Source organism: Sorex fumeus, unplaced genomic scaffold (genome assembly GCF_029834395.1).
Source record: "Sorex fumeus unplaced genomic scaffold, SorFum_2.1 ptg000122l, whole genome shotgun sequence".
Lineage (NCBI taxonomy): Eukaryota > Metazoa > Chordata > Mammalia > Eulipotyphla > Soricidae > Sorex > Sorex fumeus.
Window position 1 is genome coordinate 58,630,912 of NW_026606179.1, and position 20,009 is coordinate 58,650,920.

The 20,009-nt window shown below is 52.4% G+C and overlaps 1 protein-coding gene across 1 annotated transcript; it reads right to left on the reverse strand.

Moving 5' to 3' along the window:
- Positions 1-4,682: 4,682 nt before the first annotated feature.
- Positions 4,683-9,274, reverse strand: MAF (MAF bZIP transcription factor). Its single transcript, XM_056136596.1, is given in 4 exon segments — positions 4,683-7,463; positions 7,466-7,563; positions 7,622-7,838; positions 7,840-9,274. Coding segments are annotated over 4 exon segments (1,167 nt in total). The 5' UTR covers positions 8,266-9,274; the 3' UTR covers positions 4,683-7,037.
- Positions 9,275-20,009: the final 10,735 nt, after the last annotated feature.

Below are 20,009 nucleotides of genomic sequence, written 5' to 3' on the forward strand. Positions count from 1 at the left end.
TGCCTCAACCCCAGGTCCTGCCCCCACACAAAGGGCTCTCAGATGCGAACAATGAAAGCTGTCGTGAGGCCATAAATGCGGAAAGCATTGGCAGGATAGGTGTGACCTGTCCCAAATGTCACCACCACCAGAATCCCAGGGTGGATGGATTTACGCTGTCCCCCACGGGCAGCCCCGGACGTCACCCGGTGTCCGGCTCTCACCCGGAATGCTAAAAAATCAGTGACCAAGAAAAGGGGACCCGTGAGACTGTCTGAAAAATAAGGGAGCCCAGTTGCTGGTGCCTGGGGTCCATCAAAAGAGGGGACTGGCCTGGCAGTGGCCACCCTGGGGGTACCACATCCTTGCCACGGTCCGCACCTGTCTTTTACCCCCTTCAGATGGGGCAAGAGAGAGCTCAGGAATTCCCCGAGCGTCCGGCAAAACCATCTGACGGGCTTTGGGGTTTGGGGGTTTTGTATTTGTGTTGGTTCCTTTTATTTGTTTTTGTCCCCCCGCAAGGGCTAGAGATGCCCCCCCCCCCCCCAACCAGTGTGGAGATTCCCACCCCCGGCACACACTCCCACCACAGAGGAAAAAAAAATTAAAAAAGGAAACTGCAAAAAAGTGGTTCGACTGAGCTGGGTTTCGTTCAGGAGGACGGGTGGAGTTGCGTTTGGAGAGACTGTCCCTTTCTCTAGGGCCCGTCGAGATCTGGAAGACTTGCATCAAGAGCAAAGCGAGAAAACGCAGTGTCACCAGAAGGTGGGCGAAGACACAAACAGATGTTTGGCTGTCTTCTTCAACAAGGGCGAAACCCAAACAAACAAACCCCGACTGAACCGGCTGCGGCCTGGGCCACCTCCCTGAGGACCTCCCAGAATGCCCTCTGGCCTTGGACCTCATCTACGCAGACGCCAAGAATGGGCAGAAACCTCAGGGCTTCTCTTCTTTTCCTGAACACCGAGAGGGACCAACTTTGAATAATTCATCCGACATGAGGGACAAAGGAAAGTGGTGAAAATTGGCACCACCCTTCCACGAAAACAAAACAAAACAAAAACTAAGTACGTGGCTTCAAAGAATGGGGAACGGGTTCGTTCCCTTTCAAATCAGATGGAAGTAATCGCGGACGGGCGACGCAGAGAAGGCTGCAGTAGACACAGGCGGGCCTGGTTTCCTAGTCCCCCTGACTGTCTGCTGGAGGGACAGGGAGGCCTCCGGGCAGGGCTGGGAACTGTCCTGGAGTGGACAGCGGCCCACTGAAGGCCATGCTGTCCCTCGCAGTCTGGTGTTGCAACCCCTATCGTGAGCCCTGAACAATAGAGCTAGCTGTGTGGCCAGCAGACGTTTCAACACGCTGAGCGGCAGAGAATGCCCGGGGACAGCGTTTCATAAATGTGGATGTCGGCCTGCCAGAGACAGGGGCAGGGACAGGCCGGGCACCCGCGGTCCCGTCCACGCACATGTCCAAAGCCACCCCGGACATGGAGCTGGGGAAATGCCAGGAGTGCGGCGACTGGGATGCAGCTGTGTGGCCCAGGAGGGGAAAGAGATGCCACCGCCCAACCTCACCCCGCTGCCGTTTCCCGTGCCCTCCATTCTCGGCTTTTAGCAACAAAGTTGGTGGTTTGGCAAGGGGCAGTCGCACCTAGGCAGGGAACTATCTCGAGTTGCTGTGACCGAAAGGAACACACAGGGGAAAGACACAAACAAGGGAAAGAAAAGTTAGTCTGGTGGTGGTGGTCGGGGGGACATGCATCAGTATTAGAGACTCTGGGGTTGCCAGGGATCAAAGCAGACCCAGGTGGTTATGGCCTGGGGGCAGGTCAGCAGAATCCACCTGACACATCGTCCCCTGCTGAGACTCACAGAGACACAGGCTGGAGGATGCCCATCTGGTCAGGTGCCCCCCCGGCCACTGGAAGGAATTATTGCAGGGGAGGAAAAGGCATCCGTGCAGGGAGCAGGGAAATTAAAGGAAAGTGATTTGGGGACTACGGAGGTGTGTTCGACTTTGTATTGGGGCCACTACAAATGGGTCTGGCCACGTCTCAGCAATGACCATCACCCATCATCAGTACCAGGCTAGGCTGTGGTCTCACCGAACCAGGGCGCTTGGCTCTGGCGCCTAGAACATTTCTGCCCATGGTATCTGCCAGGAGCGGGGGTGGCGGGGATCAAATCTTTTTCTTTCTCTTTATTAAAATTATCAACCAGAGAAAGAATGAAGTGTGGAAAGGTGTTATTTAGGTGTGTAATGTCTCCACAAGCGTGAAAGATACAAACGATTCCTGACTGTGAAACGTCCCTTCCTAAAAATGCATGCGCGCGTACACACGAACACACACAGACACACACACACACACACACACACACACACACTCCAGTAAATTTCTGTGGGCTTTTACAACTAATAGCCCAGTTCACAAACAAGCTCATCTATTTCGTGTCCCGCGTCCCGCGTGGGAAATTCAGGCAGAGCAGAGCCCTTTCTGACGGGTCTCTGCCTCCATCCTTCGGACCCCTGGCTTCCCTCACTATGGCTATGGAGGTCGGACATGACATCGCTTTCATCTCTACCACAACAATTTTTTTGTAAAAACAACCTCCCCCCACAGAAAAAAAAATTCAAGCAAGAAAAAATAAACCCTAATCTAGGGGTAGGGTGGTTTTCATGAGAGGTGACGATTATGCTAAGAATAATAATTAATAACCGCCTATTTGGAACATAGAGTTCTCACAGCAAATTCAAGTTGTGAATACACTGGGAAGTATACACTGAAGGAGCTTCCAAAATGCGGTATGTTCCACGGATGTCCCACTTGCCAAAGGGACACAGTTCTGTCGTTGGAAGGAAAGGTGTTTTAACACTATGTAGATAAAGTGTCAAATGAAGTGTAAAGGGAAAACTGGCTTTTCTTATATTCCTGTTTTTAAATTTCGACTAAGGGCACTCGGGCAGGATTTAGCATTTTTTTTTTGTGGTGGTGATGGAGGAGGTGAGTTGTGGGCGGGGGTTGAACCCAACAACATGTATTCTCATTTGCCACTCACGCTGCATTTTAAAGTTTTTCATAATGTCTATTTCTAAAAAAAATTGCTTTCCTCGGGGAGTGAACATACTCGTAAGGTCTACCACTGAATCCCACTTTTTGCCAAACTCTACTTGCTCCTGGTCAGAGGGGCAAATCTGCCCCCATACTGAACTGGCTGGTACAATCCTAGCAGCGTGCTTTATTATCACGCTGTGGGGTTTCCTACCAGGTTCCTTTCTTCCTGAGAGAAATCATAGTCACTCACTCTGATTCTGAGAATGTGCTCTCTCTCAACTCTGTAACCTAGTGCTTTTTACACAAGTGATATCTCTATTTCTTCTTCTTCGCTGAGAGGCTGTGTCGTGGCCTCTAAGATGGGGTAGGGGAGAAATCTCTGAAGCAGAGAACACTGCTCTTCCAGCACTGAGAAGTGGTGTACCACCAAGACCTTAGTTTAGTGAGGTTAAGAGTGGGCTTGGGAGAAAGGAAGGTCAACTGTAGAACACACACTTTCTTCGTGTTCTGGGGAAAATGGCCAAAGAGGCAAGGTGTGATGAACTGAGCCGGACGCATCAGCCGTGAGCATGACTTGTTTTCCTCAAAATAAAGCTTTTGTTCAGGGTTGCACTATTATGGTATGTGCATTTTTTTAAAGAACCGAAATCAAAATAAAACAAAAGTTACCATGTTTGGCTCTGTTTTCCCAAACAGTGCTGGCTTTGTCTAAGGGTCTATGAGCTCCCTTCGGGAAGTTGACTGAAAGTGCAATCAACACGAGTCTGTAAGATTAGTGGCATGAATTTGTCATTTTTTAAAGTAGGTCAGTGCTGTGTTTGAAAGGAGCTCAAGGCTTTCCCAGTGATCTCTAAATTAGCCCCCTGACACGATAGGCAGCCTGTTTGGGGTCTACATCAGAAATCTCGGCATCTCTATGGAAAACCAAATGGGCCCCTCCTAAGTATTTACAGAGAAAACGGGCTTAGATCACCCAGACTCAGGGCGGGGTCTTCTGGCCATCACGGGTGGGAGTTCTCGGCTCTTTCCTATTTAAGCCAGGAAGACCTTCCGAGGGAGAAAACAACCGATACCTCTGTCTTGTCCCAAGTGTGGGTGTTAGATATTGTCAGTCCTTGGCTAACAAGAAAATCACGTCATGAAAGTGAAGAGGGAAAAAAGCAACCAGCAGAGCCAAAAGGCAAGACATGTTTCTTCCCCCATCAGCTGCACATGGACCAACTGTCCGGCTCAGGCCTTACTGGCCTGGTGGCACCTGGCTCTAGAGACAGGCTAGGTACTCCCTCACGCTCCGAGTTAGGACCCAGCTCTCCCGCGGAATGTTCATTTGCTTGTTTGTTTCCACCAAAGAGTAGTGATGATTTCACTCCCTTGCAAACTAAAAACTTTTTTTTTTGGTGGTGGTGGTGGGGGGGGGGGTGGTGCAAGGAGGTACTTTTGCGAGGTCATCCTATAAATTCAGATTAAATATCGCTAATTATTCCAAGGAACAGGCCTCCCTCCCCCCTGACAAAACAGACTATGTTCCTCTCTAAATCGCTGCCTTCCCTGCTCCACTGAATCCTTCCTCTGGAGAAAAGCCGCGTTTTAAAAATTTCTAAGGCAGGGTTGGGCCGAGTTAAACTGTACACTAAGAAACTGAGTACAGAATCAAAAAAAAAATGCAGTTTATTATTGTAGATTATTCTTTCTCTCGATATAACCAGAATTGAAAATGAAAGAAAAGCACATAGGAACATCACGCGTGGTTAGTTAGTAACTCAAGATATAAAACAATTTTGCACAGCAAAATATGTAAAAGAAAAGTAACTGACAAGATTTTTTTATATTTATTGTGGTAAGATTTACTTTTCATTATTTTTTAAAGACAGATGTCAGTCCCTGAAAATAACATTTGCTGATTATTGCCTTTAAAACTGTGGATTTTTTTTAAGTTACAGAAAATCCAGTTCTGCACCACAATACAACTGTAAAAAAATCTGCATCATTTTAAAACTGTGCAGTAATGCCATTTTTTATAACTGCATAAATTTTATTAGCGTTCTAAACAGTTTTGCAAATTTCTTTTTGTATTATATGCTTGCAGGTTATATCTTAGTGCAATTCAGTCCCAAATACTTTAATTTTGAAAAAAAAAACCCATACATTTTGAATGTAAAATACCCCTACAGATATAAACAGGGGTGCGTCCCCTTTTTAATACTTTGGTTTTTCAATACAGTCAGTGGTATAGCAAAGACTACACATACCCAACTTATATTTAAGTTGCAAGCACATGCTGTATAAGCTACTTTTTTTTAAACAGTCCCCTTGCAAACTCTACCCCCCTTAACATCACAACAGTAAACAATTTAGTGCATCAATCTTTTAAAAAATCTACAGCTAAACAGACCTAACTCTTTCAAATTTATCTATAACATTCCTTTATCTGTAGCATACATTTTAACTGGGCTAACAGATTATAAAAACTAGAATTAAATTATATACTAGAAACCCATAGCATTCCACATTTGACAATGACCAAAAGCCAAAAAAAAAACCCAAAGATAAAATAAAAATAAAAACCAAACCAAAAAATAACGGGGCAGATTTCTTCTCTTAAAAAATAAGGTTTAGACTGCTTTCCGCATCAGCACAAATTTTAGTCCCCCAAAGTGGGTGCCATTCGTATTAAAAGGAAAATGTGACAAGGAGTTCTTTAATATTTGCCATGTGAAATTTTTCACCCTTTCAGGCATCTGTGACAAGGAATGCCCTCAGTGCATTTACAATGGGAGGCTGAAGTTCTGAATAACTCAAAGAAGTTCTGGAGCGGATGCAAACTTTCATGGGAAGAAGGCTCTAGGGTCGCAAGTTTTGTTCGGAACTCAAAAAAAGTCATGAGGCAATAAAACAAAAGTATGAATGCCATGCCATAAGTCTTCGAACGTCCATTTCCAAGCCAAAAGAAAAAAAAGAACAAAAAATAATTATACCATACATGTCCAGCATGCAGGGCTTTTTTTTTATTAATATAATGTCTCTTTCCATAAAGTCTTTGAAACAGTTATAGTTCATTGTTGCTAAGACAAAGTAGCAAGCATAATAATGCATGAGATGAGAATGAGTTTTTAATGGCAGACTAAACTCTCAGGTCACACCTGAAGGTTGATGCAGGCTTGATTGTGGCAGGTTCATGAGAATTTTTTTCTCTCTATTTTAGCATAACAATGCTAAAACCCGGATGGAACTCAGCACGCTGCTGCGAGTCATAGAACATTTCACATTTTTGTTTTCTTTGCAAGCTCAATCTCACAGGAAGGACTCAGGAGGAGAAAATAAAACCAGCTCTTTTTTTTCCTTTTTTCTTTTATCTCGGAGGTGATGGGTGAGGAGGGAGTGAGGGTGCAGGTTGGGGGAAAAGGACAACACAGCAAGCTCCAAAAAAAAAAAAAGTAAAAGTAAAAAAAAAAATCCAAACAGAACACACACACACAGAAAACGAACACCAGCTCGTGAACTGATGAAAAACTAATATATATATGTATACATATATATATGTGAAAGATGCAGGTTTCAAAGGCGAGCTATGTTGCAGTGAAGAACTCTGCCGAGATCTTTAAACACTGTGCAAGTTTTTTTTCTTTTTTTTGTAAAAAAAAAAAAAGCTAAGAAGTTAGGGAGAATTTCAGATTGGCAATCCATGGAGTCAGCCCCTCCCCGACTTCAGATCGGCCACCGCCGCCAGCCGGCCGCGCCACCACCAACTCGGAGCCCGGCCAAGGTGTGTGTGTGTGTGTGCAGGGGGGTGTGCAGAGGGGTGTGCAGGAGGGTGTGCAGGGGCTGAGCGCGCGCCGGTGTGTGCGCGCGTGCGGCGCGCGCGCGCGCGTCGGGGCTGCACGGCGCGGGGGTGGGCGAGCGCGGCGGGGGAGGGGGCGACGGGGGGCCGGCCCGCACCCGGGAGGGGGACCCCCGCGGAGCGCGCGACCCGGCGGCGGGCGAGCTGCGAGCGAGCGCGGCTCAGACTCACATGAAAAACTCGGGCGAGGACGGGTTGTCGCTGCTCGAGCCGTTTTCTCGGAAGCCGCTGCTCACCAGCTTCTCGTACTTCTCCTTGTAGGCGTCCCGCTCGCGCACCAGCCGGGAGATCTCCTGCTTGAGGTGGTCGACCTGCTGCAGCAGCTGGTTCTTCTCCGACTCCAGGACGTGTCTCTGCTGCACGCGCTTGAAGCGGCAGGACTGGGCATAGCCGCGGTTTTTCAGGGTCCGCCTCTTCTGCTTGAGCCGGATCACCTCCTCCTTGCTGACCCCGCGCAGCTGCCGGTTCAGCTCGCGCACCGACATGGTCACCAGCTGCTCGTCCGAGAAGCGGTCGTCGAAGTGCAGGCCGGCCGCGGCGTGGTGGTGCACGGGGTGCAGGGCGCCCCCCGCCCCCGCCGCGCCCCCCGCCGCCGCCGGCCGCCGCCGCCGCCGCCGCCCGCACCGGCCGGGCCGCCGCCGCCGCCGCCGCCGCCGCCGCCGCCCGCGCCGCCGCCCGCCGCCGCCGCCGCCCGCGCCGCCCGCGCCGCCGCCGCCGCCGCCGCCGCCGGCCGGGCCGGGCGCGCCGCCGCCCGCGCCGCCGGGCGCGCCGGCCGTCGGGTGGTGGTGGTGGCCGGCCGCGTGGTGGTGGTGGTGGTGGTGGTAGTGCGGGCCCGCGCCGCCCTGCGCGGCGGCCGCGGCGATCACGGCGGACACCACGGCGGCGGCGGGGCCCAGCTCCTCGGCGCCGCCGCCGCCGCCGCCGCCGCCGCCGCCGCCGCCGCCCAGCGCGGCGCCCGCGCCCGCCCCCGGCCGCCTGGGCCAGCTGCTGGGCGCCGCGCGCGTAGCCATCGAAGCCGCCCTGCAGCGGGTGGCTGCTGCTGATGAGCGCCTCGACCGCGTCCTCGGGGCTGAAGCCCAGCGCCTCGGGGTTGAGCTGCTGCGGGTAGCCGGTCATCCAGTAGTAGTCCTCCAGGTGCGCCTTCTGCTCGCTGCCCGAGCCCGGGCTGGGCGCCGAGAAGCTGGGCGACGGCGGCACCGAGCTGCACGGCGTGCTCATCGGGGTGGACGAGAGCGAGCCGCCCGCGATGAGACGGCCGCACTGGCTGATGATGCGGTCCGTCTCCACCGGCTCCTTCTTCACCTCGAACTTCATCAGATCGAAGTCATTAACATATTCCATGGCCAGCGGGCTGGTGGGCAGGTCGGAGTTGCTCAGGGCCAGCTCCGAGGCCATCCTCCGGCCGCCGCCGACGCCGCCGCCGCCGCCGACGCCGCCAGCGCCGCCGCTCCGCCAGATGGGCTGCAGGAGAGGGGGCAGCGGGCTGTGCTGGGTGGCCAGCGGGTGCGCCAGCTTGCCGGGCAGGGGCGCGTCTCGCCCGCGCGCGCGCCGCGGTGGCTGGCCCGAGAGCGCCGAGCGCTCGCACCTCCCGCCTGCCCGCGGGCCCCCGCGCCCGCCCTCCGCCCCCCCTGCTCACGCCAAGGTGCTCGCTCGCGCGCTGCTCGCCCGCGCGCCCCGGCCGGCGGCCGGCCGGCGTGCGCCGCGCTGCGCTCGCTCGGCTCGGCTCGGCTCGGGCCCGGCGGCGGCCTCAGGCTCGGCGGGCGGCTCCGGGGGCTGCGCCGGGGCTCGGGCTGGCGGCGGCGGCGGCGGCGGCGGCGGCGGCGGCGGCGGCGGAGGCGGAGGAGCGCGGCCCGGTGCGCGGCGTCCCCCGCTCGCCGCTCGGCTGCGCGCTGGGCATAGGGAGGCTCTCGGCGCGCCGGCCCGGGGGCTGCAGGCGGAGCGGTCCCGGCGGCGCGGGCCCCGGGCGCGGGCCGCCTAGCACTTCATGCTTCTCGCCGCCTCTTCGGCCCGGGCTGGTTCTCTCGCTCGCGCTCCCTGGCGCTGGCCCCCGTTCCGCTCGCTCTGTGTCTGTCTCTCTCTCTCTCTCTCTGTTTCTGTCTCTCTCTCTCCCTCGCGCCTGCCCCTCTCCCTCCGTGCAAAGTGCAGAGACGGAGGCGCAGCCCGGCTGGAGGAAAAGGGAGGAGGGTGGGGGGGAGGGTGGGAGTTTAGTTCTTTCAGGTCTTTTTCTTTCTTTCTTTTTTTTTTTCCTCTTCCCTCACCCTCCCTCTCTTTCAAAAAAAAAAAAAAAAGGCAAATTAGCAAAGTCCTGCGGAAAAGGCGAGGCAAAGGCGAGCGAAAAGGGGAGGTTGGCCGAGACGCGGAGCAGCAGCCGCCCGAGCAGCGGCTCGAGGATGCAAAAAGATTTTAAAGCCTCTGATCCAGCAAGAAGAGTTTAAAGCAATTGCGGAGTTTTATAGCGCGCGTGACGTCAGGCCCGGGGCCAATGGGAGGAGGCGAGCGCGGCCGCGATTAGCATAATAGTATAGAAACAAGGAAACTTTTCGGAGCTGTCAATCAGGCCCCAATCAGCTGACTGTCAGCTGGGCCGGGCCGCCTTAACCCTCCCCGCGCCGAGGACGCCTCCCGGGCCCCGCGGCCCGGCTCGAAGTTTGCTGCAGGGGGTGTGTGTGTCTTGGGGGTGGGGGGGAGTTTTCCAGAGGGGGTGCGGGACGCGGGGCGGGCGAGGGAGAGGGAGAGGGAGCGGGAGAGGGACAGGCCTGCCCAGCCCCGGCCCGCGGGGACCCGCTCCGCTCCCTCCAGCCGCGGGAATGCGCCCGGCAGTTTCCTCCTCTTCGTCTCCTCCTCCTCCTCCTCCTCCTCCTCCTCCTCCTCTCCTCCTCCCCCTCCTCCCTCCCCCTCTCCTCCTCCTCCCTCTGGCAGCCGGGTGCCTGCCAGGAGGACCTGCGTCCCCTAACCTGGCCGCGCGGGCTCCAACCTGGCGCGATTCTTTGTCCTCTCCCGGGTGCCCGCGCGGGGGAGTGCAGGGTCCGGACTGCGCGCTGGACACCGCCCGGCGGCCTGAGCGGTCCCGAGTCCGCACGGGGACAGAGCCCGTGCGCGCAGCCTCCTTAAGGGAGCGCAAGAAGTTGTTCAGGGGTCATCGCTTGGGGGACAAGGCTGACCGCTGCGGGCACTTTCCTCCTCCTCCCCTCCTTCTCCGTCCCCCCTCATCTGACACCCCCTCAGGCGCGCCCCCCCTGCTGAAACCTGACCCCTGTTTATTAGGGTCCCCGGCACGCACTTTGCACTTGTACCTTTCGCTTAATTATTTCGGACCTGGCAGTGCCAAGGAACAAGGGGTGTGTGTGTGTGTGTGTGTGTGTTGGAGGGGGGGGTGGGCAACACCGCAGGCTTCACCAGCACCCCTCGAAGGGTTAATTTTTAAACTGCGATTTCTCGGACAAGCCCGGAAACACAGGATGGGGGCGGCGGGGGTGGGGGTGGGGGTGCCGCTTCACCCGCCCCCCCCTCCCCGATGGATGCAGCTGGTCATAACTATTCAATTTTCTTGATCGATTCTCTTAAAGCTTATGCAAAAAAAAGAAGAAGAAAAAGAAAAGAAGAAGAGAGAAAAAAAACAACAGACAACTCTGTTTCTAAGATTTTAAAGCGATAGGCGAGGGCGGAGAAGCAGAGCTTGATTTGGGGGCAGGCGAGAGTGTCGCTCTGCGTGCAACCTTTGGAAGGCCAGCCCGCCTGCTTGGACGCTGGAGTAGCGGATCCCTCCGACTAATGAAAAGTATTTGGAGTTAATCATATTTATTTTACTTTATGGGAAGGGGGAGACGCTAGGAGGGTGCGTTAAAAAAAAAAGATTCTGAAAAGCCTGCAAAAGGATGCAAGAGTGAAAACTATTGTTGGACCGAGTTGGTTTTTACCTCAACAGCGCCACCTTTCGGCAAAGGTCAGTGGAAATTGATTCCTGTCCAGTTTTGTTGAAGTCAAAAGCAGCTGTTTGCCCGAGGTTGGGGGGTGGGGGGGTGGGGGTTTGGGGGTGCAGGAACAGGGTCTCGGAAAGTTTAGCGGGACCCAGTGGGAGAACCCCAACTAGCGGAGAAGAGCCCGAGGCCCGGGGCCGGCGGGTGCCGAGATAATTCTCCCCCACCCCTCAATTCTGTCCCTTGATTGTTGACAGAGTCCAAGGTACACCAGAAGCCTTGAGAGTCGTTCTGGCTGCTCCCGGGCCGCGAGTGCCAAGTGGAGACGCAGCTAGCAGGGCCCCAGACCCTTTAAAAGTGCCAGGATAGATTTTCAACAGGCTTTATAGCAATATCAATAGAATTAAAGTTACTTGTAATTCAGTGATAAATGAAATGTCTCTAGTAAGTAAGATTAAGTGCAGTGCTATAAAGTTGTTTATCTGAAAAGTAATTCTCAGAAAACCTGCCTTCTGACACTTAGTCATATATTAAGCCAGCTTCATGAACACTGCAGGCATGGTGCCCTCACCCACCCCCAGGCCTGCTTTCCTGTTTATGGCGAGACCTTCAGTGCCACTCGCTGGCTCCTGGACCTGGGCTCCTTTTTCGGGTGCCCTCTTGCCTTGAGAAAAACCTGGACACCCCAACGAGAGGCTCCCCGGAAAAGTTGTAGGCATTTCATAACCCTAAGGAGGAAAGAAACGCTGAGGGTATTTGGGAGAAAAAGCATCTTTTTTTTCTTTCTGTCACTGCAGAGAAGCTCCTCGTAAGTGCAGATTTAGTTCCGTGGGGGGCACGCTGAGGGGAAGGAATGAAACATGCCCATTATCGGTGTAGGGAAGGAAGAGTGACAATTATGTCAATATTTATACAACTTGACAGAAGTCCTTTGCTTTCTTTCTCTTAAACAGTATTTTACCTATCAATGAAATTAAGGGATCAGCGTGTGTATAGTCAGAGGCAAAGCCTCTGCTTAAATTACATAAACATATTATGTCATTTAGCAAGTTTTCGAGACCCTTTTAAAAATCGTCAGGCACAAAAGCTCTTCTTGGGTTTGTTTTATGCAAGATATAAATTTAAGTATAGTTAGGAAGAATTCATTCATTTTATACATGCTAACGTTTTTTAAAAATCCATTTGCTTTGCCTTTTTCCCCCTTTTTCCTTTTTTTTTTTTTTATAAAAGCACTAAGATATGGTCCCTGCCTCTCATGAAAGTATTTTTGGCCAGAAACACTGGAATTGCTACCCTTACAAATAAACGTTTGTAAACAAAGTTAACTGATGCGGGAGACCAGGCTACATAGATTCATGCCCGGGTACCTAGCTGGTGCAATTATATGTCAAATTAAATGTCCACAACTGGACAACTAAAGTATTATTATCCACACATCTTCTATGGTTTATTTCTGTACACGGCCATCAAGCAATGGCATTTTTCTTCCTCTTACTGCAAAGTCTCTTAGAAAACTCTCTCAATGTTTTCCTTTGGGTTGTTGTTGTCAAAAAAGCAGAGGGGACCCAAATTATTTCTCTAGGCATGTAGCGATGGTGCTCTCAGGCTTATGACTTAATTCTCATTTTTGCCCATTTTTTTTTTACTTTATTATTTAGTGATTCACCGGGGGTATCTAAACATTTACAGTTTCCTGTTAGCGGTACTTCTTTTATAACAATTGGGCTCTCTCATTTTAATTAGGACTATTCAGGTTTTTGATTCTCCACAATTATAGCAGGCCACATTTCTCTAGACTTCTTTGCTAATCTTGCTTGTTTCCCGTCTACCCAAGTCCATCTAATCCAAATACAATATGAACTGTGTTTTCTTACAGCGTAATATCCCCTTGCTATATATACTCCAGTAATCTCTACAGAACAATATAGAGTAATTTGGAAACTAAGAACTCATCATTACTGACCAATTCAAACCAACAGCATTAAAAATTTTGAAAGCAATGAATATTTATAGACAGATTTGGTGTGTGTGTGTGTGTGTGTGTGTGTGTGTGTGTGTGTGTGTGTGTGTGTGTTTGGGGAGGTTGGGGATGAGGGCATGGGTCAAAAAATGTAGGAGTCTGTGAAAGTGTTAGCAGCAGAAGCACAGCTATGTTTTCAAGTCAGTACACACAACTTTACTCAAAAAGAAAAAAAAACCCAACTGCCCATGTCCAAATTACAATGATTAAAAGCTAAAAGGAATATATATTTTTCCTGATTGTGAGTTACAACAACTCAGGTATATAATGTTGGAATCAGACATATGTAATCTGAAAAGAACACGGGGCATCAAGCGCGGCGTCTCGACTCGCTTATCTGGGAGCTGATTTTATGGTGCAGAACTAACCAGAGTCCACTCAATTTTACCGTGAAACTAACTAAATTGATTTGGGGAAAGAGTTATTCAGAGGAACCAGATGATAAGGCATCTACTGCTCTTAGGTCTGGTGTTAGATAAATCCTTTTAGCAGTCTTTAGTTAGCAGGGTAAGTAAATCACACATCACTGTGAGCAGATTCATGGGAGAAAATTAATAGAATCAGACGAGATAATCTGATAAGGGTGAAATTGCTGAGGAAAGACTCGTCTCGGATTGGGGAACGTGAAACAACAGTCTGATTACCAGGAGTCGTTATGAATAGGTGAATTATGTGCTAAATAATCATCCGAGTAATTCAGCATTTATTAATTCCTTTCTCTTTAAGCAATTCACAGTTGTAAGTTAAAGCCGCTCTCTCTTTGAAGATACATCTTTTATAATTTTTATTAGAGGTAATTTATTATTTGCATTACCTGTATTTACTTCATAATTGAACATTTTGCATTCAAATTTATGTCATGCATTATGCTTGAGAATATATTTCTGCCTGATTAGCATAAATAGTCACTTACCTCATGAATTACTAACAAAGTTTATCTTAAAATATAGGTTTTTTTATTAAGTGGAACACAAACATATGTACAATAAATTCTGATTTTCCGGCGTAGTTAGAGAACGCCTCACATTTGGTTTGGGGGAAGTGAGCGAGACTGCACGAGAGGGAAGGAATTACGAGGAGGAAGCCAAGTGCAGAGGAAGGCGACGTGCAGCTTTCTGGGGTGGGGTGGGGGGCCCTCGGCGGGGGTGTCGGCTGGGGATGGGGTTGGGGGGGGGGAACACCGTGCTTTCCAGGCTGTGTGGTTGGTCTGCCTGCACTGGTCTTGCTGTGGCACGGAGATGCTTTGTGAGGGGCCAGAGTGACACAGAAATCGGGCTGACGGAGCAAGGGGCTGCCTGCTTTGCTCCTGGTACTCATCTGCACACCTTGAGTTCTGTCGCAGGACACAGAAGGCAGCAGTTTAGAGAAACGGTGAGTGGCTGGCACCGGGGCCGAGGAAGCCCGTCTAATGCAGCTGATGCTCCTGCCAGTGCTGGGGCCCACTCTGCTCCCTCCAAGGAACAGACAGACAGACAGACAGCCCCCCCCCCCCACCCCAGAACGCTGGGCAGGCCAAGTGGCCCCCACGCACGTGGGAATGAAGAGGGTCTCCGGGCTTCAGGTCCTTCCTCCCTCCCGCCCTTTCAGGCAGCCAGAGTCCCCGGCGCTCCTGGTGTCCTCGCCCCCCACCCCCCCGTGTCCCCCTCCGATCAGTCCCCAGGCTCTGGGCTCTCCTTCGGTTCTGCTTCTCCGTCGGTCAGAGACCGGCGCAATTCATTCTCCCCTGCCCTCCCTTTCGATCCCAACTCACAGCATTTACCCGTGAGGACGTCAGGCTCAGAAGCATTCAAGCCTTCTAAGGTTTTTCACTGTGCACAAATCGGAACTGATTTTAAAAACAAAACACAAAAAAACTAAACACCAGTTTGAAAGAGGCCCCTGCTTGGGGGCCGGGTTTAGCGGGGTGGGGGCTTTTATGCCTGCTGACTCGGAGGACAAGCTGTGGGTCGGGGAGTGCCAGCTCCTGCTTGTCAGGGCCAGGCTCTTGCTGCTGTCCTGCACCGAGTCGGAGGGTTGGGAGGCGGGGTGGAGGTGGGGGTCGGGTCGAGAGGCCTCTAGCAGCCCTGCGACCCAGGAAGTGGCACCCAGAGGTCTAAGAGACACAGACCAAACCGAGACCCTGTGTGACTACGGCGAAGAGAGCGTCAGAGCAGACCTGGGCCTGGTCCACTGCCCTGTCTGGGATTCCGTCCTACCACTGCAGGCCAGGGGTGTCCTAGCAGCGCCGTCCATCACAGCGGTGCTTCCGGGTCAGCCAGGAAAGTGACACTCGGGCCTCCACACTGGGGGAGCGTGAGGGCCGCCTTAGGGGCCTTCTGCTGAGCTGACTGGGCTTTCGTGAGTTTACCACAACGGATGCTCCTGGCTCACACACACCCACACCCACGAGAGGTAGCAGCGCAGGCTAGCAAACAAAAGAGCTGCCTCTCTCTGCTCCCCATGCCGGCCGCGCTCCCCGACCCCGGGGTCTGGCTGGGGGTCGATCAGAATCACCGCAAGTGCCCTGACAGACTCAGAGGGCAGTCAGGGGGCATTCCTCTCTCCCACAAGACACCGGGGAGGGTGTTTGGAAAGCTGCCCTGAGCACCCTCTCCCCAAACAGTGCTGAATCAGAACCAACTTTGCAACGGTACGTAGGGCTGGTTCTGCCCGGCTGGCACACTCGGCCCGAGAGCTGGGGAGGCTGCTTGGTGCCACAGCAAACATCTGTGTTTCTCTGAAAGACAAAGGAAAAGAAATTAGTGCACAGTCCTCAGAGAGAAGCTGCTGTTTTATGGAAGGAGAGGTTCCTGGGAACCAGAGTGCCCAGTGCCCGCCAAAGTCCAATTGTGGCCACAGCCTGTGCTTGATTGCCCCCCATGATGGGGGGCTCACTACCTCTCAGATTCACCTACCCTTTGGTCCACACATCTTCCCTCCATCTAAAGGTTGTGAGGGGCACTGTTCACTCATCCGGCACGAAGCCTAATGCTGCCTCTACAGAGAAGCTCCCCCTTCCTACTCTCCTCAGGCTGTGTAATCCCCAGGGCCTCCAGGGAGCAGAGGGCAGCCCCGATGGTACCCTCTCCCTGTCTTCCCCCACCTCCATCCCACACACAGTGCCTATAACATGTGCACGTGAGCTTGCATTTCCAGGGCCCTCGGCTGCTGGCCCCCAGACCACAGCGCCTGATGACTCCCCTGACTCCCAGGCGGGTGGGGTGCCCCGGCTCCAGACGCAGGAGTCCGTCTGCCCTCCCAGTAGTCATCTGCCGCCCGTGACTCAGCCTGCGCTGCCTGGGGCCTTTCTCCTCACACCCCCCAGCTCCCACCCGGGGCTTGCATTTGTGAACACCACAGCTCAGAGATGCTCACAGCTCATTAGATCCCGCTGCTCCCTGATTGTCTAAATCTCTTTGGATCTAGAATGTGCCATCCGCGAGCTCTGGTCGGCTTCCCAGCTCCGCTGGCAGCAAATGGAATGGATGCGCTCCCTGTGAGGCTCAGCCGCTTCGACGCGGCTCTCTCGTCTGTGAAAGCAAGTATAGGGACCAGGGCTGGTGGCCCCCAGCATCTTCAAGGTGGGGGGTCACCGAGGCGCTCTGCTAGGGGCCAGGGACCCCCTGTGGTTCCTCCCGTGTTCCTGGGAAGCTGGGAATATCTTTAGAAAAGACAGAACCCCCGGATGCCCTAGCAGACCCGAGCCCGCCCAGTCCCCAGTAATTAAACTAAGTGACTATCGAATTCTCCGAGTGCTCTGGTGGGCACTTCTGACCCGACAAGCCGACAGCACCAGTAAGCACCGGGCAGGGGGATAATGGATCCCTCGTGTGGGGAGAGAGAGAGAGAGAGAGAGAGAGAGAGAGAGAGAGAGAGAGAGAGAGAGGAGGGCGCTGGTCTTGCACGCAGCTGTCCCCGATTCAACTCCCGGCACTGGGGAGGGTCCCCGAGCACAGCTGGGAGTGGCCCAGAGCACAGAGCCAGGAGTAAGCCCCGAGCACCACTGGGTGTGACCACCCCCAAGTATGAGTGTCACCCCTGTGATAGAATGGCCTCGATGGGGAAGGCAGATGGCAAGAATTAGTTGGCAAGGAAGACTGAGAGACCTTTGTACTTCGAAGGTGGCAATGTGAACTGGCACAGCCAAAATAAAGAAAAAAAATATATGGAGATTTCTCAAAATGATTACATGGAGAAAGGACAGGTGATTGAGTAAGCCCACTCCAGGGCAGGGGGGTGGACAGACGAGAGAGAACTGGTCTCCCACATTCTTATGGCATTTTTTCTGACAGTCAAGAGGTGGACACAGCCCAAGTGTCCACCGTGGGTGAATGGATAAGGAAAAGGCAGTGGACACAGGTGGTGGCATAGCTTTCAGCCCGTAACAAGGACACCCTGAATTTGCTGGAACACAGGGGGCTGGGGGGGCTTCTCCACAGAGCGAAGTAAGCCAGGCCCGGGACAAACGCCGCCCTACCCCATTATGATCCACGAATCTAAGCATGCCCAGCTCAGAGCAGCGGAGGAGAGATGGTGGCAACTCGGAGAGTGAGACCAAAGGGTAGCAGGTCCGGTCAGGTGGGTGAGTGTGCTCCGGTGCTGGAACACAGCTGGCCAAGACAGCCGACAACGCTCTTCTTCTGTGACGTGCACATAGGGTCCCTCTAAGTGCTCTGCAGGGGACACAGATACAATCCGTGATTCAGCAAGGTGACGCAAGCCCTGACCACGTCCACCGTGGTTGTCATTTACCAGGTGCACTTACATCAAATCATCAGACATACCTGAAACGCCCACCGTCTGTCAGCCACACTCTAATAAAGCCGGAAAAGCAGAATGGGCCTGTCTGGTCACATGATCCCATCTCTGTGTCCAACACTAATCAATCCTAAAGGGACTTTTTTATGTTTTATTTTTTTAAATTTATTTATTTTATTAGTGAGACATAGGAGGTACAGTTGTAGACTTACAGACTTTTGTGCTTGGGTTTCAATTATACAATGATCAAATACCCATCCCTTCACCAGTGCCCATTTCCCACCACCACGGATCCCAGTATCCCTCCCACCCCCATTCCCCCCATCCCACCCTGCCTCTGTGGCAGGGCATTCCCTTTTGTTTTCTCTCTCTTATTGGGTGTTGTGGTTTGCAAAAGAGGCATTGGGTGGCAATCATGTTCGGTCTAGAGTCTACTTTCAGCATGCTTCTCCCATCCTGGGAGGATCCTCCCAACACCCTTTCTTTGGTGCTCCCTTCTCTATCTGAGCTCCCTTTTCCCCTAGCATGTGTGGTTGGTCTCCAAACCATGGATAAAGGGACTTTTTTTTAAATGAAAAAAGCAAAACTCTGTTGACGAGGACAAACTAAATAGTTGCGTAAAATGCCACCTGCCCCAATCTCTGTAAAGATATATATATATGTATACATATATATATATATATAATATCTTAGTTGTCCAAACTTGGAGACTAATAATAAAAAACAATGATAAAAGATTAACAATAATAAATAAAATAAATAAAGAACTAATAATAATACAACGCCAAATCAGATATGACCTAGAAGAAAGCACCAGAGCCTGCGGATGGCAGAAGCTTGAGATCCACTTTCCTGCCTGTTTCCCTGCGTGTTTAGATTTCTTGGTTTTCCTGCTACTTTCTCACGCCAGTTTGAGTGTAGTTCCCGAGTCTTCCTGCACAGAGGCGTTCCTGCCTGAGAGGGCTCTGTGCTCGCCTGCAGCAGCCCATCCACAAGCCTGGGGGCAGCGCCCGCAGGCGGCCATGCTGACCGGGACCTCGGGCTGGTGGAGGGCTGGTGATGGGGAGAGTGAGGAGGAGGGTGACAGCTGGGGTGCAGGGGGGAGATAGGGCCAGCCTGGACACTGCCTCTAAAACCAGCACGCAGATTTCCTGCTGATTTGCCCTGTTTTCACCAAAGTTCTCACCCTCGCTCCCCAGACTCCTTCTTCGGGCTGTAAAGAAACTGCATGTGCTGAGAAGTTGGTTTTCTTTTTTAATAAACGAAACAAAACAAAACAACACCTGACTTCCTTGGAGGGGACGTTCTCAACCTTTAAGTTTGAATACAGGGTTTCAATAGGCAGACAGTTGACGGACGGAGGTGGGGGGAGCTCTGAGTCTCCGTGGCCATGTCTTGGGGGCACATGGCAGAGTCGCATCCTCCTGCATCTCCAAGCCCGAGATGCTCTGGTTTGCGGTTCACTGTGTCTGGTCTCTGGTGGCGGGGCGGCCCAGGAATACAGCAGGGGTGTCACTGGCAAGGCTGCCTCCGTGGGGCGTACTATGTGTGCCTGCTCCATCTCTGTGTAAGATTTGGGTTCCCCGAGGGCCTCAGTCTCTGGCTGTCCAGGTCTGAGGGTCTGGAGGACCAGAAAGAACATCCACTAAGAGCTTGCCGCAGGCTGGCCTGCCCCTACCCCGTACACAGAGAGGATGAAGTCCAGGAAGCCATGCAGAGCGCAGACACAGGGCCAGACACGCTCCCCTGCTTTGTCTCCGTGCCTCCACCTTAATGCTGGACTGAGTCCAGCAAGGGGCGCAGCTGTTTCTCTTTCTCGAGTCTCGTGGTCTCGGCTACTTGTGACGTGGCTCCCTGGAACCTGACTTCTGTCCCACCTTTGATCTGGCTCCTTCAGAAGCTGATGCTTAAGATTCTTGGTCTCCTAGTAGCAGCCTGACCTGCAGCCCCTGTGTCTGATTTCAGGGCTCCCTCACCTAAGAGTACTCATGGGACATCTGCGCTCACCAAGCTGCCCTCAGCACTTCCTGACGCCAAGACTTTGACACTGCTCCTGCCTCCATGTCCTGCACCTACTAAAAAGCACTTAGCATGTAGTAGGTGTTCAATAAATGCTTCTAATAAAAATAAAAATGTTAATAAAAAATTAAAAATTTTATCTGTTAAAGAAATAGCTAAGAGGATGAAGAACCTCCGGCTCCGGGCACATCTCTTTGATTCCACTGTTCTTCCTGCATTAACATATGCCTCAGAGACCTGGGCCCTACGCAAACAAGATGAGAACGCTATTCAGGTCTCCCAAAGAAGAATAGAAAGAGCTATGCTTGGAATATCACGTTTCACTCAAATGAGAGAAAGAATCCGGAGTTCTGACATCCGTCGACGATCAAGGATCAGGGACGCTGTCTCATTTGCCAAGGTGTCGAAAATCAGATGGGCTGGTCACGTAATGAGATTTAAAGACG